This window comes from Amphiura filiformis, chromosome 1, assembly GCF_039555335.1.
Source record: "Amphiura filiformis chromosome 1, Afil_fr2py, whole genome shotgun sequence".
Classification (NCBI taxonomy): Eukaryota; Metazoa; Echinodermata; class Ophiuroidea; order Amphilepidida; family Amphiuridae; genus Amphiura; species Amphiura filiformis.
The window spans coordinates 80,348,178-80,364,013 of record NC_092628.1 but is presented as its reverse complement, the minus strand read 5'-3'; the positions used below and the strand labels follow the sequence as shown (position 1 = coordinate 80,364,013).

At 36.0% G+C, this 15,836-nt stretch overlaps 1 protein-coding gene across 1 annotated transcript in view; it reads left to right on the top strand.

Annotated features, from left to right (window-relative positions):
- LOC140154337 (RIMS-binding protein 2-like) overlaps positions 1 to 15,836 on the top strand; it is a 150,741-nt gene that overhangs the window by 58,283 nt on the left and 76,622 nt on the right. The window contains 4 exon segments of the mRNA XM_072176910.1: positions 776 to 818; positions 821 to 897; positions 14,812 to 14,916; positions 15,367 to 15,700. Coding sequence (XP_072033011.1) covers positions 776 to 818; positions 821 to 897; positions 14,812 to 14,916; positions 15,367 to 15,700 — 559 coding nt within the window.

Here is a 15,836-nt window from a genome sequence, read left to right as displayed (position 1 = left end):
GTATCTGTTGACCTTGTTTTGTTTCCGAGTGATTTGTCCGGCTACCAATCCATGACTTGAATGTCTAGTCTGTACATCTTCACTAATTAACTTATATGTACTTGATGGCTTTTCAACTCAAGCAGTAAACGAACAACACTAAAGATGCATGATCATGAAACTAAAGTTTGCCTTTCAAGCATTTTGTAATATTGTCTTTAAATAATGCAACTTGTGAACTTGGTGCATAAGTCGAAAACCTTAGTGTTAGTGTTTTAGAACATTGTTTTGTTCTTTGAATTCACATGCAGAGTACCGTTTTCAACCTAATTAGTGCCAAAGCGCTTAAGGCAGGGGGGGGTACTAATGAGGTCAAATATGGTACAAGTAAGTTGAAGATTACATAACCTGTTATTGGGCTATTCTATTTAAAATCCACACAACCCCTGTGGAAGATTTAGCTTAAGTCTTCCACAGTGGGAGTAAAAGTTTCGAATAGAATAGACATTTGGGTAACTTCCATTTAAAGTACTCACTCCAGTTGTGGAAGATATATGTAAAACCATAATACAGGGGGAGTATGGGTTTCAAAATTAGCAACCCTGACCAATTATGTTTGAAAAACATACTTCCTCTGTGGAAGATATTTCTAAAATCTTTAACAGGGGTAGTGTGGATTTCAACTGGAATAGCCCAATTTTGTTATTTTTTTACAGAGAGATGCACTTTTATATTGCAGTGAATAACAGTTAACTAATAGAGTATTTTTTGTATTCTTTTCATTTTTGTTATCCAGGTCACAGAGGACTGCAGAAGATTAAAACTTGAACTAGGCGAACAAAAGAAATGTTTGAGAACACAACCTTTGAACGGGATTTATTACGTGAAAAAGTAGACAATCTTGAAGCAGAAGTCAGGGTAAGACTTGATGTATTGTGTTGGAGTGTGTACGCTGTCTCTTAATGTGTTATAGTGCTAAGTCACTACAAATTGCAGCGAAAAGTTGATTCAGGTTCTTGCAAATGAAGTTAAGAGCACAAGCTGTTTTCAGATTGGTCTGAAACATTGTCTATTGCAACTGAATTGTGCTTGTTTACCAAACACTTGCAAATAATTATGTGAGTAATACTAATACTTCATACTTCATGAGGGACAGATTATAGTGGAAAAGGCATAAGGTAATATTAGAAGAACATTGACATGAAGATGATTTTCATAAAGCTCTATAGTTGACAGAATTAAGCCTGTGCAAAGTGGTCTTGCCCTTGTCTTGTCCTATCAAATTTAGAATCAAAGGACTTGTAAACATAATACTCATGTTCCTTTACTGATCCAACTGACATTCTCTTGTTTTAGTTGACATCATGTTCATATGACAGGCTTGCAGTTTGACAGAAATTTGTTAGTTCTTGGATAAAATTGACTCCAGAGATACCTGAGAAAGTGAGTAATCAGGACTGGTTTCGATTTCTCAGTGAATCGCTGTCTCTAGATTCATTTTGTCTGTCCAAAGAGAAGTTTGTCTGACCATTCCAGCTTCCTTCTTTGTAAAAATTATGATCGGAATGTACAAAGTTAGTTGAGTCACCTTTACATAACATTGGTACAATGCCCGCGGAAAATGTCATGACTATTGACTACCTGTTGCAAATTATTCGAAAGTGTATTCTGTGATATCAAATTGCATGCAATTCTATAATTGGCATGAAGGAATACAGAAATCAAAGGAAACACTGTATTAAGAGTTCTAGTGTAGTTTAATGAGCAATTCATTGGGAGACACATGCGATATAGTTTGGAGTGTATAATCGCCCACACAGAACATGACTAGAATTTAATCTTTTATTTAACGGAAATTTTCATACATGAGATATGGTGATTAAATGGTGTTCTTGTAGAAGGTTCTTTTTATTCTAATGAATAGTGACGGCAGGACACATCTTTGTAGGGAATTAAGTGTTGAAGGCCAAGCATGATTTCTCATATTTATAAGGATGTTTGATATCTGGCAATTAAAGCAGAAGGTAAAGGGGATTGTTATGTTAGGCAATAGAACCAAATTAGTTTGATCTTTTGATCGGACATCAATGCTTGGTCGATCCGTATTATTTATCAAAGTAATTAATTGGTAATTATTGTTACATATGAATCTGTGCATGTAATAATATTGATCAATACAAATTTACCAGTAATTCTGATTAATTAGTTGATAGTTCATTAATTACAATCATCGAAGCAGCATCACTGCCAATCCAAAGATCAAACCAATTTGGCTCTGGTGCCTTAGCAAATCCAATGTGTGTGCCAATTTGTGGAAAAATGGTGGTGCGTACATTCTGTTCACTACATCTATAATAAGAAGCTATAGTTTAATACATTTCCAACCTATTAGGTACCAGGTATTATCTTATGAATTTGAACTAATTTGGCAATATAAGTTAAATCTCATTTTCATATCAATATTATATATTTTGATAAATTGGAAATTATTTCAAATTGATATTATGTATCAGTAATAGAGGATAAAATATCACCTTGTGTATTCCAGCAGTTTATATGGATAAAGAGGAGAAAAAATGTTGTAAAAAACTGCATCAATCAACAAATCCCCAATGAATACTAAATCAATCAGTGAATCTGATAATTGTCTTACTCAGTTCCTCATCTGGAATACACAAGCGAAATGATTATACATGTCAAATAGAGAAGATCTATATTAGTATATCACATTAGTTGTGCAATGCAACAGAGGATTTTTTGTAAGCTTGCCCTACTCTGCTAGTTAGCAGGCAACATTTTGTTGAAATATTGATTTGATAAAAATTCTTTGATGTATTGTGGAGGAAATTTGTCCAGTATGTATGTCCAGCACCTCCTGGGAGATACTGAAGGGATTTTTGCCTAAGATTGTAATAGTAGGAGAAAGCTTGTAGTCGCCTGCTCCACAGCCGACTGATGATGAAATTTGTCAAGAAACTGATATATTCCATAGTTTTAAGTCAGTCTTTTCAAATTTGGAATTAAATCTATACCATAACTCCTGTTGCATTGACAGTGCAACTCTCAGGAAATCACTTGAGTTGCAAGTATGAGAGGTTTGTTTGTGTTCCTTTCCACACAGGTACTGTGTATCAAATGAAATAACCAAGATGCTGGAGAATGACTGAACTCAATAGCATCATTTGAATGAACTGCCCAACAAGTTGAACAATCAGTGTGTTTATACTGAGCACCTCTTATTACCGCGTTTCACAGTCACCCGCATTTTAATCCTTTCACCTTCATCGTGTCATTTCTACTGTGCTGTAAATTCACTACCCACTTATTTAGTGGGGAGGGCAGCAGTCCAGAAAATAGTTTTTGTGATCTTCAAGGTCAGAATTTGAATGCTTACTCTGTATTGTAGTAGGCTCTCTTCCGGTGTCACCCACAAAATCGTCACCCGAACTGTTTCTACTGTGAACATTACCGCATATTCACCATTATTAACCACCTCAATAGGTGGTTGACTGATTCACTTGCATCACCACACATTCGCCTTCACCCGCTCTGTTTCTGCTGGGGCCGTTACCATGTATTCCTCGTATTGCCTGAATTCACTCAAATTCATCCGCAAGCGTTTGTTCAGTAGAAACACACTGAATGCGCTAATTTACCGAAGTTTAAGTTGGCAAGGTTTGCGTAACATCGTAATGTTCATTGAAGCTTTAGTTTTAGGGTGAATTTTACTGGCATGACAACAATTTGGCTAAGATATTTGAAATGTCTAAAGAAATGAGTTCAACTCCATGTAATAAGGGATCAAAGTATATTTGGTTTGTAGTTCTTGAGTCTTGATAAAGAAATGCTGTTGTGTCACTACCAGAGGCACATGTTTAGGAATGAGATCAACAGATATTAGATATATGCCTTTGATTTTGTCACGTTCTATATAATGGAATTATACAAGCCAGCTATCCCAGTCATGACTTATTACTTGCATTAACCTGACGAGAGATGCTTTGAAATCATCGGTTGCTGATCATCCATATAGTGGCTATTGATTGCTCACAAATGAGGCAATCAAATAAATAGCAGCAAACCACATTTGCAGTTGTCGGCATAACATGAAAGGCCATGGGATTTGTTTGATGATGTCTGCTTGCTTGCGTGTGAGTTTACTCTAGTTGCAATGGGGTTTAGGTAAATTCTCCATAGGCAGTCAAGTTTTTCATGCTTTTTTTTCTCTCCTTGAACCATCACCTACCATTCCATAGCTGCTAAATCATCAGACAGTGAAATATTTGATGCAATATTTTTACAACAAATCACATTTTTGTTGTTGTAAGTAAATGCTGATTAAAAGTAATATATGAATATTGAGAAAACTGTGAACTAGACAAGCATTCAGGTCTGTGATTGATGAGATCAAATAAATCATTTTCGTAGCAAGTGTAAAAAATTCATTTATTTTTTATGAACAATTTTCTTAGTTTTTATTATTAATTTTCAATGTGATAATCAGTAATAACTCTTTCCATGATGACTTATTATAATAGGATGGGTTAAAGTGGAGTAAGGGGCACAGTGGTCTAGTGGTATGAGCTCCGACTCATAATCGCAGGGTTGCAGGTTAGATCCCCTGTGGTGGTGGTGGTGCTACCATGCTGTGTCTGTAAATCTAAAAGTTGATTCTATTGGAGACATTTGAAAGAGTTCCTTATTATTATAGTATTTGAATAGGAATAAATATCCCAACTATGTCTTGTGCTGTGCGAAGAATATTTTGTATTTAGCGAAGTATCTGAAAATCCACTTTGTTTATATAAATCGGTGGATAAGTAGAAAGTAATGACTGATTGAATCATTTTGCTGCCTTGCCACCATATTGGTTTTATACAGGTGTGCATAGAGGGAATTAAGGTAGTTCCATTATCCTCTTATCTTGTTGACTGACCCTTCAGCAAGTGCAATGTTGAAGATTCACATTTCATTCACTTTAGTAGATTTTTCACATTTTTCACAAGTTATTCACGGGCAGACTATACCTTGTGTCACCTTGAGTTTGGTAGTGGTGTAGGTGCGTATTTTGCTAGAAACATGTGCGCTAAATTAAGCAGACAAAGGTTTATCAGCATGCTTGTGTCGTAAACCGTGTAAAGGCACTGATGTCACTGCTAAACTTGAGTTGAAACGAAGTGTAATCATGGTAGCTGTCACACAATGACTCTTATATCATCTTCATGCAAATGCACTAGCATTTCCTGTTGCACTCCTTCCTCGATGGTGACTTGGGGAAAAAGTTTCTCGATGCTTCTTGATTTGTCTTGGTTTACTCAACCACTGCATGCTTTCAAAGGAGCATCTATGGCCCAGATATAAGATTATTTCCCTTTCTTTCATCACAGAATATTTGATGATAAAACAGTGAAATCATATAAGTTACATGATCTGAATGAAAAGTTGTTTGTAGAGTATATAGATTGATTTCTCTGCAGCCAAACTCAGGTAATAGTATTATTTAGTCATCATCTGCAACCTGGATTTATGTACATAGCACACCTCAAGTTGGTGTGTAGGTGTAGAGCTTGCAATTCTGTGCATGTGAGTGAATTTAGTCTCAGATTGGGTGGCATACTTTCTCTGTACAGCTAAAATTTGAAGCACCGTTTCCTGATGATGTAGTAGTAGCATCATGTTTTGTTTGTGCTTTTAAGTGTGTTATTACAGGCGTGTTTGTTAGTAACTGTTATTGAAACAATTTCACCTACTTGAAGATGTCCCACCGCTTAGTATTTTGTTTAGCTCAAATTACGTACTTAAAAGTAAGTTAGTCTTGTTAAGAGTTGATTGTTGACTTGGAGGTATATATATCTCTGTTACATAAGTGGTTTGATGTTTCTATCTTTGCTTTAACTTTGTTTCGTGGTGTGTCTACACAGCATAGAGAAAGAACCTGCAATTGAGGCAAGCCACAGGACAAATTTGAGTTCAGATTGACACAGATTGATGTGAAACATTTGTCAATCAGAATGTGTCAATATGGCTGATGTTGAGAGCACATACAAATCTAAATATGATTGCAGTAATGACTTCAGGAAGGAGGAGGTATATCTTCAGTATCTCCAGAACATACTGCAAGTACAGCGTGCATGGTTGTCCTCTCTTCCCATTTGGTGGAATATAAATTCTTTCGCATATTTGACATGGTCATGACTCTGGCAACCAGTGGTAAATAAGTGGTGTTTGACAAATTGTAGATTATTTCATTTGGAATTCTGATCCACACGCTTGTTGTTTACCCTAGCCTCAAAACCCTATTTGCAATCCTAATACGAAACATTTCCTCTCTAACTCATAACAAAGCCAAAACTGTGAACAAGAATGCAAAAGGAATGGGGGTTGTTTCCAAAAGGGACAAAAATTCTGATATCTAATGAAATTGTGAGAAAAATAGCAAAAAGATTTCGCTCATTTGATTTGTACTGCTGTGTGGGTATGGTGCAAAAAGAGAAAAACAGATGCTGTAGCCAAACAAAATAAATATAAGATCGCAGCAGCCTGCTCCGCAGCCGACTGATAATGATGGTTAGGATAAGGGTTAAGATTAAACCAGGGTTTGGTTAGTGTTATATTTAAAAATGTGACCAGAGGATAATACAACAGGTGGACAAAGCTGGAAAGATCAAAATGTCAGTAGAACATATGAGATGGGTTTATTTGTAGTCATTGAATGATGCCATTGTTAAGTAACCTCTGATGCCGATGTATCAATGTAAATAGTTGAAGGTTGGAGGAAATCTGATAAAATATTTATGAATTGGAATGTTTACAAGTATTTGTCAGGTACAGGTGGAAATAAACAAAGAAAGCATATGAATGATTATGATGGTGAAATATCTATTGAATTGATTTAGTTTGCAATAGAAATTGTGTAAAATATAAGCAAAAACCATTCATAGCAAAGTGGGTCATGAGTGCAAACAGTCGCACATCACCAAACTTAATATGTCTGAGCTTCCATTTATAACTTTTGCTAAGTGAAACTTTCCTGTTTAATGTGAAGTATCTTCTTCAAAATACTGCACCTTTGCTGCAATTCATGAAAATGAATAAATTTAGTACAAACATTCCAGTTCAATGTCAACTTTGCTTGGAAAATACTCCCAAGAGTGTGTAAAGTTAAGATTTTGGATGTTGACTACCATTGTGCAATATGGATAGAATAGTCACCCGACGTGATCAAGAGTGTGAGTGACGAGTGTACTAGCCAGTCTTGGTGTATCTTATTACACGGCTATGGTAAATAGCACTGTACTTGGCATTGCGGAAGACTTGATCTGTACGTGTTCAAGTGGAACCATCAGGAAGTTCTTTATGGATATTAAGGAAACCTGTCAGGGCCTGTAATAGATGAGTGAGTGAGGAAGGGTTATACAACTACCAGGAAGGTTGGAGTGGAAGGGACTTAAACCAAAACCTCATCAAAACTCTCTTGCATAATTTGTAGTGGGTAAAACAAGAAGTAGGGTTCTGATTGGCTGGTTGAATCAGGTCTTGCATTATTTGTAGTGGGTAAAACAAGATGTAGGGTTCTGATTGGCTGGTTGAATCAGGTCTTGCATTATTTGTAGTGGGTAAAACAAGATGTAGGGTTCTGATTGGCTGGTTGAATCAGGTCTTGCATTATTTGTAGTGGGTAAAACAAGATGTAGGGTTCTGATTGGCTGGTTGAATCAGGTCTTGCATTATTTGTAGTGGGTAAAACAAGAAGTAGGGTTCTGATTGGCTGGTTGAATCAGGTCATGAATTGTAAGTATCTCATTGGTTGATTAGGTGAAGCAGTGTTAAGTTTCTTACCTCATTTTAACATGGTAATTTTGTCATGCCTTTTGGCATGTGTGGAAGTTTATCATTAGCATGGAAATATACTACACCATTTTCACCCTGATGTGGAAGTGATGTCAATGCATTGGGGCAGCTGTTTCGCGCATGCCTCTATGCGGTGGAATTAAGCTTTATCTTCTGTAGATGGCATGTTAACTATCTACTGAAAATAGCAAGTGTATTATCTTCTGTAGACAGCATGTTTGCTATCTACTGAAGATAGTAAGTGTGGTTATCTTATGTAGATAGCATGTTTACTATCTCCTGAAGATAGTAGTGTGTTATCTTATGTAGATAGCATGTTTACTATCTACTGAAGATAACAAGTATGTTATCTTCTGTAGATAGCATGTTTACTGTCTATTGAAGATAGTAAGTGTGTAATCTTCTGTAAATAACATGTTTACTATCTACTGAAGATAGTAAGTGAAATCTTCTTGTTTAATATCTACTGAAGATAGTAAGTGTGTTATCTTCTGTAGATAGCATATTTACTATCTACTGAAGATAGTAAGTGTATTATCTTCTGTAGATAGCATGTTTACTATCTACTGAAGATAGTGAAATCTTCTTGTTTAATATCTACTGAAGATAGTAAGTGTGTTATCTTCTGTAGATAGCCTATTTACTATCTACTGAAGATATAGTAAGTGTATTATCTTCTGTAGATAGCATGTTTACTATCGATTGAAGTTAGTGTGTTCTCCTCTGTTTACTATCTACTGAAGATAGTAAGTGTATTATCTAGTGTGTTTGCTATCTACCGAAGATAGTAAGTGTGTTGTCCTCTGTTGATAGCATGTTTCTATCTACTGAAGATAGTAAATGTGTGTTATCTTCCATTTGTAGATATAGCATTGATATGCATGTGATAATAAATGTGCTATCTACTGAAGATAGCACCTTTGTTCTGTCTGCTGAAGATAGCAAATGTCTACTATCCATTGATCAAATAGCTTTCAAAGGGTGCTACTGAGTCGGGTTTGGTTAAAAGCATCAGATATTACCCTACATATTCTAACTTGAAGCATTGCAGACTAAATTGGAATTCAATTGGAATTTTATAGAAAATCCTATCCATGGATTACTATTTGAAATTGAAATTGTTGCTTCTTCAAGACAAGTTACTGATGTTTTCATAAACTCTTTGTGCTGATGTCAAACAGAATATGATCGATTTGCTGCACAATATGTGACCCTGTTTGTGCAAATTGTATCAACAATTAAGGAGGTTTTTCCAATAGTGGAGACCCAGATATTTGGATGTATATAATTTGTTTATAGTTGCTATTTTTGTTGCAAATTAAGTAATAGCTAATAAAACTAAATTGTGTTTTCATTGATTGACTGTTTCTGGGTCTTACAAACAAGTGTGCTTATCATCTCGGGAGGATTTATTGTATTTTATATCTAAGCCAATTTATAAAAGAGTTATCAACAAAGTGAAAATATGCATTTAAGTTGTTTAGGATTTGTTGTTCTTAGTTTAGTTGTCAAAGTATGTAAATATTGATTTTATGTTACAAGCACAGCAACAAAAGTGCCTAAGACCAAAATCTTATGTTGGAAACATTTTCTAAAATGATGTTATTACTTCACTCAATAGCTACAGATGCTCCAAATTGTACAGTTTGTCAGGCAAATTACACATCAGTTGTGTATGTATTGTGTATAAATGCCTCTGTATATAGTAATAATTGTGTTTCCCATAGCCAAGTTTTCATACTCATACCCTCACTGCATTATCGCTCTGGATTCCTCATTCTTGTCCCCTAAAGCCGACAATAAAATCACAATACTGCACATACCCTGGAAAAAACAATGGCTTCTTGAATTACTTGCCCTATTTTCTATATATATGGTTTAAGTTATTAGATTTTTGTTTGGTAAGCTGTGGTGGGGTTAGATATTAGCTTATCGGCATCAAATATTTGTGGTTATTTTGAGGTGAGGGGTTAAATCAATTTGAAGCATACTGCTTGAATATTAACTCCAATTCAATCTGCTGGTGAAATGAGCTATATTATTGATAAAAGTAGGACTTGTGTTCTAATGGTGGATGGGTGGATAAACAATAAATAGGCCTATATGACATTGTTGCTCTTTGTATAAATACTGAGTTCTATTGCTGAAGCTTGTTTTTTGTGATGCTGTGGCTAGCATAGAAGATTATTTTGTAACATAGTTTAAAAATAAATGATTGATTTTCTTTGGTTTCAATCAAAAGCACAGGTGTCAGGCAGTGATTGGAGAAAATAAAATGCTGACTGCTGTTATTTTTAGATACTTGGTGTAGATTTTTAGGTCTTTTACCATTTTGCCTTGCCCCTTTACTGGCTCTGCCACTGATTCTTACCTTACACCATTGGTGTAGATTCAAAGTCAATATTGTACTCATAGAGATTAGATATATGTCACAAAATGTGCTTCTAAAATGGCATAGAAAGTGGTATGTTACCTTGATAGAAGTACTATGTATAGGATTGTATATTGTTGTTAGTGCAAGCTGATGTACAAGGCAATGTATGCAATGGCTGCCGTCTGTAATATTTTGACTTCTGAATCCTTCAAAATCTATTTGAGTTTGAAGAGGCAAGTAAAGTTAAATTATTTTTCGTCTCTGGCTCAAAATAATTGGCAAAATGAACCCCAAAACCAGTATTTGTCCTCATTGCGCTCATTTTACACCAAAAGCATCACATCCATCTGTTCTGGTGAAGTCAATGTTGGAGCAAGTAAGTGGAACAAATGGAAGTTTCCCCCTTGAAAATTGTTTGCTCTATATGCCATTGACCACAGCAACACCATAGGGCACCAAAGACATTTTGCCGTTGCCATGGTGTATTTGTTCATTTAAATGCATGACTGGTATTTATACTCCAATATGAGAATACAGCATAGTACTCAAGGCAGCTATTACTCTCCTACTGTACTTCATCTATGTGGCAATAAAATGACAAGAATATGTCTGTGGTAGCCATAGAACTGTTGATATCATGATACATACACCCATTTCAAGTGATACCTTAGATGGTGCACTTATAGCAAATCTATCCATCCAATCCCATGCAAAAAGCTTTTTAGATACGAGACAAATCATTCTCTTATGCGGGCATAATAATGCAGTCTGTATGGATTTCACACAGTCAAGCTGGATTTAGGGTATCATCTCAAATTATCATAGAGGATAAACTTTTAAGGGACATGAACCTAAAACTTGGCAGATGTGTTAGAGAGTGTCAGTACCACTTTACACCAATTTACAAAAGTTCTTGGCCAAGGTTGAACATACCTGTTGCAAACATGTAGTAAGCGTGTATGCAGTAAGTGTAAGGTGCATGCTTGCGATCTTCTGGACCGTGTTATACACTTGTGTGTTTATCACGAAGCTAGGCACGTGCCAAGTGTTCCACCTTGACCAAGAATTACTTAAATAACTGTCATTGAACTTCAGATCATAAGGAAAATCATATGTTTGATGTACATTTTATGACTAGTTTTTTGGTCCAATACATCGCAAATTATAGCTGTGTTGTGCAAAGAATCTTATCTGGAAAATGTGCACTCTGTAGTATGCATAGGTTTCAAGTTAATACAACCATTTATATACCTTGAATAAACTCAATATTTTGCTTTCTTGTATAGCGCCCTCTAGTCAATTATGACATCAGCAATGATGTGCCAGAATGTAACTTGCACAAGAAACCTGTAAATCTGAGCAAGATTAAGACTTTTGTCACATTGGGATAACAGATCTGATGGTATTTTGTGTTAAGTTATGAATGGGTACCGACATTCTTAAATGCTGGGAAAGTAACAGACTTGCTGTGGAGGAGGTATAGCCATTCCCCAATAGCAACATTACATGGAGGAGTCTGGCCCAATCGCCAATGAAAGAGAGATGGGCATTCTGATCACTGTTTATGTACAGGATCGCCTCCTTTACCTTTACCTTATATGCAAAGGGAGCTGCATTCTGTGTTTCTTTATCATGCACCTCATACCAATGGCATGCTTATAACAATTTGGTATGGTCATCATCGTTGCATCAAATAATCTTAATCTAGTAATGTCATATTCTATATTGAGATTTCAATTGAAAAAGCTTTATTATGTAGCAGTTACTATGAATGATGCATACTATTTACTGCCTGTGTGTCAGGGCTAAGTGTTAAAATAGTCTGCTGTGTTCAAAGAGTCTGCTCAATCAGTTAAAAAACGTGCCATAATGCAAATTTACAAATAACGTGTTAACGATAAGATCCCGTCCGTCGCCACTCTGACAGCTCAATAGTACAGGTGACCTACATTGCCTCATCAAAGCATCATTTGGGGGTTGTAATCATCTAAATGCTACATGGCAATAGTGTAATCTACTCAAGTGATTCAGTTGTTTGAAATTTCTCAATGAGCAGTGAGGCAATGTTAAAGGTGTGCCATTTTGACCATCAGTGGAAGCACAATGATATAGAAGAATCATTGATGAAGTTTTAAGAATGGCTCATGATATCTATTACACTGGTTTTTTATGTTCTGTAATACTCTTGAGCATGTTTTCATTAGATTCATCATGTGATTAGGGAAAAGTACATTGATTTGAATGAAGTAAATTAAATGTGACATATCCACTGTTTCATTGTTAACACCAATCAACAGTGCAGTGAATTGGCTAAATTTGCTGACTATGCTCATGATATGTTCACAGTATTTTTATTTAGCAATGTTCATTGCATTTTCCCAGTTTCTCAGTGTCCTACATGTAATTTTGCAAATAGTTAATTAAAAAGCCACATAGAAAGGTTCACTATAGTTTTTTATTTCACATGATTTTGCACCACACTTATTCAAATTGTACTTAATTCCCTCCAAAGTCGTCAACTTTTTACTGTACTGTAAATTAGCATTAATTAAACAATATTTTGGAATCGTAGTATGACTGCTCATTTAACAATTAGTCTGTGCATCTTAATAAGAATTGTTGCATTCAAGTGCAATATTAAAGTTGTTTGATTTGATAAGAAAGGCCCAGATTGGCCATTAGCCTGGCACTTCTGTTTGAAGCAATAACTTGTATTACTATAGAGCTCACACACTTTGCACTGATTGCCTCATCTATATGATATGATATAGCCATGTATAATTGCTCCCTCGCAAGGTGCACTGATTCAATTGCCTCATCTTTGTATATTGACATGATATAGCTATGTATTTATTGCTCTCTGGTCCTAAGGGAATCACAGGTGAATAGACCTGATAGCTTCAAATTGATTCCTATCTATACATGTACTGGTAGATGTATGAACAAATTGATAACTTAATATGGTGCAATAAGAGGTTACTGGGATAACTAGGTCAGTCATAGGATGGTAACATGCACTTCACATTTTACTGCTTGGTTCTGTGATATTTCTAGTCCTTCACATTCTTCAATTCATCCAAATTTTCCCTTTTTTCAAATTAGTGGATTTTTTGTTCAGAATTTCATTAAAAAATGAAAAATGAAATTAAAAATATGTTCATTTCATGTTCAAAGGTGCGCTGATTTCCGCCAACTCATCTTGTAGGCAAGTCCTCTTTTCACCTCTTCCTTCTAACACTGTAGTGTGGATCTGTGAGTGTTGTGGTGAAGAGAGCATAAGCCTCACAAGCCTCTTATAAAATGTTTCAAACTCACTAATGATTAGCCTATTTGAAATACTATAATAAGAGCCAATTACCATGATTATAACCTCTCTGCCCTCATTAATGCACACATTTATCATATCTGGATCCACCTGTGAATAACTCAATCCTGCTGAGTCCTAATTTTGTTTCTCTCAAAATTTTCAAAATGTCATTTAAATCACAATTTCTCGGGTTTTCGTCACATATATTAATTGTGTCTCTCATTGTGTTACGCTCTGCTAGGGTGAAGCATATAGGTCGCCTCCTTCATCATTATTTAATATTGTAATTGGGCGCTTAGACACAGTGGGAGAGTTATCATGGGGACTTTACTTGAAATTGCCCCATGTACCAACTGTGAACTCGGGTAGCGCAGTGATTAAGACTCTGAACCGGTAATCCAGGGACCGGAGTTCCATCTGCCTGAGTCCTGCCTTTTCTCTCTCAAAATTTTCATATGTCATTTTGCTTGAGCCCCCAAAAATGTAAACTTTCGATATAGTTACATTCAAATTTCTACAGACTTACGAAAGAGTAACGATGAACACCCAGTGTCAGGAGTTACGATCTCCCTATAGAGAACCAAGAAAAACAAAGTAATGAAGCTGGAATATGATCAAGGCTGACATTATTACATTTGTCTCTCAGTGAGGTTATGCTAAATCCAATACTACACTAGGTTTATGTCAACAAAACATAAGAGCATAGTACTACCTGTATCCCATTTGACTGTCAATTCCATTTTCTGTATTCTCATGACCATTACAACTCAAATATTGAAAGGGTTAAATCTAACTAGTACTTTGAAAGTTACACAGTTCTACAGTGTATTGAGTTTGCAACCTAAATATTTGCTAAGATTAGTTTATGTATGAGAAAATATCAAATCATGGCAACTAGAGATTTGTATTTTGTCAGGTGTTTGATGCTGTGGGAAAATAGAATGAGGTATTTGGAACATTAATGTTATGAATGTTGGTCATATTGCCAGACTCTTTTGAGAAGTTTGTTAAATTCAGAATAACTTCATCCTCTCATCTGATGGCATGGTCATCAGGCTGTCAAATATAATTGCTTCATAGATGGTACACACGGCATTGATTGCATTTGGAGCATATTAGTATTACTACCCTTTGAAGTTGTCATATCGGCCAATTGGTACATCGGAACATAACAATCATGCCATATCAAACCTTACTTTATTATCAAAGTTACAAGACAATTGTCAGAGGTTGCATCTTATTGGGGTTCTTGTTTCTACATCTATATTGAATATCTCTTGACTTCTCTTGTTCTTTGCAGCTGATGCAGGACGCGGCAGAAAAGCGTCGCCAGTTGGAGCTTGAGCATGAGGCTGCCATTAGAGGGCTTAGGAACAAGCAGGAGGAGATCAGGAGGTTGCAGGAGGTAAATAAAACAGCTATTCATACACTTGATCCAACTTGTGATACAGTAACTCTGCATCAATAATGATCATGTAGCAAGTATTACACCAATGCCAAAGTGTAACATGCATAATGGGTTTTAACTTTAAAAAGTTTCCAAGAAATTTTTCCATTTAAGCAAGATGCACATGATGTATACTGTGTCATACTGAAATTGGATACCGTAAAGGCTCGCCTAATGGCGCTATGGGCTCCATTGACAAAGAAGAATTTCAGGTACAACATAAAAGTGCCCTCCTGTAAAATTCCCACCAGCAAATAAGGGCATGGAACCTTAATTTGTGTTAGGATTTCAGAGGAGGGAGCTCTCTATTTGCACATGAAATTTATCCCAAGGTAAAGGAGCCCAAGTTACGCAAATCTTTACGGTGCCATTATTAAACATTACTTAATTATCATTTTATCTCTACAGCTGCAGATGGAAGCAAAGAAACACCATCATGAATCAGTGTCCAAACTCGAATACAAAGTCAAAGATTTAGAGCGCAAATGCGATGAACAGAGTAGTAATTTTAGTCGTCTTTCATATGAACTTAGCGCCCTCAGGCAAGAGGCAAGCACACAACTTAGAACGATATCCACAATAGGTGGTACTCCGGACGGACCTAAAGGTGTGTCATCCAATGGCAATAACTCAGAAGCCTGGAGACAATTGGTAGAGGAAGATGCGGTTGCCAGGGAGACAAGACGTCCAGTTCCAAGTGGAGCAGAGCAAATTGTACTACAAGCCAGTGAGCTTCCAAGAGGTAAGGAGATGGGTGGATGTCAGCAAACAGGGCTTTCACAGACTGTTCAAAAATATTTCACAGTATTGTTTAGGGTGATTTTGATGTCAGGTTCAAGTATTTTTTCTCCTTTGAAGGTTTGTGTGACTATATACTT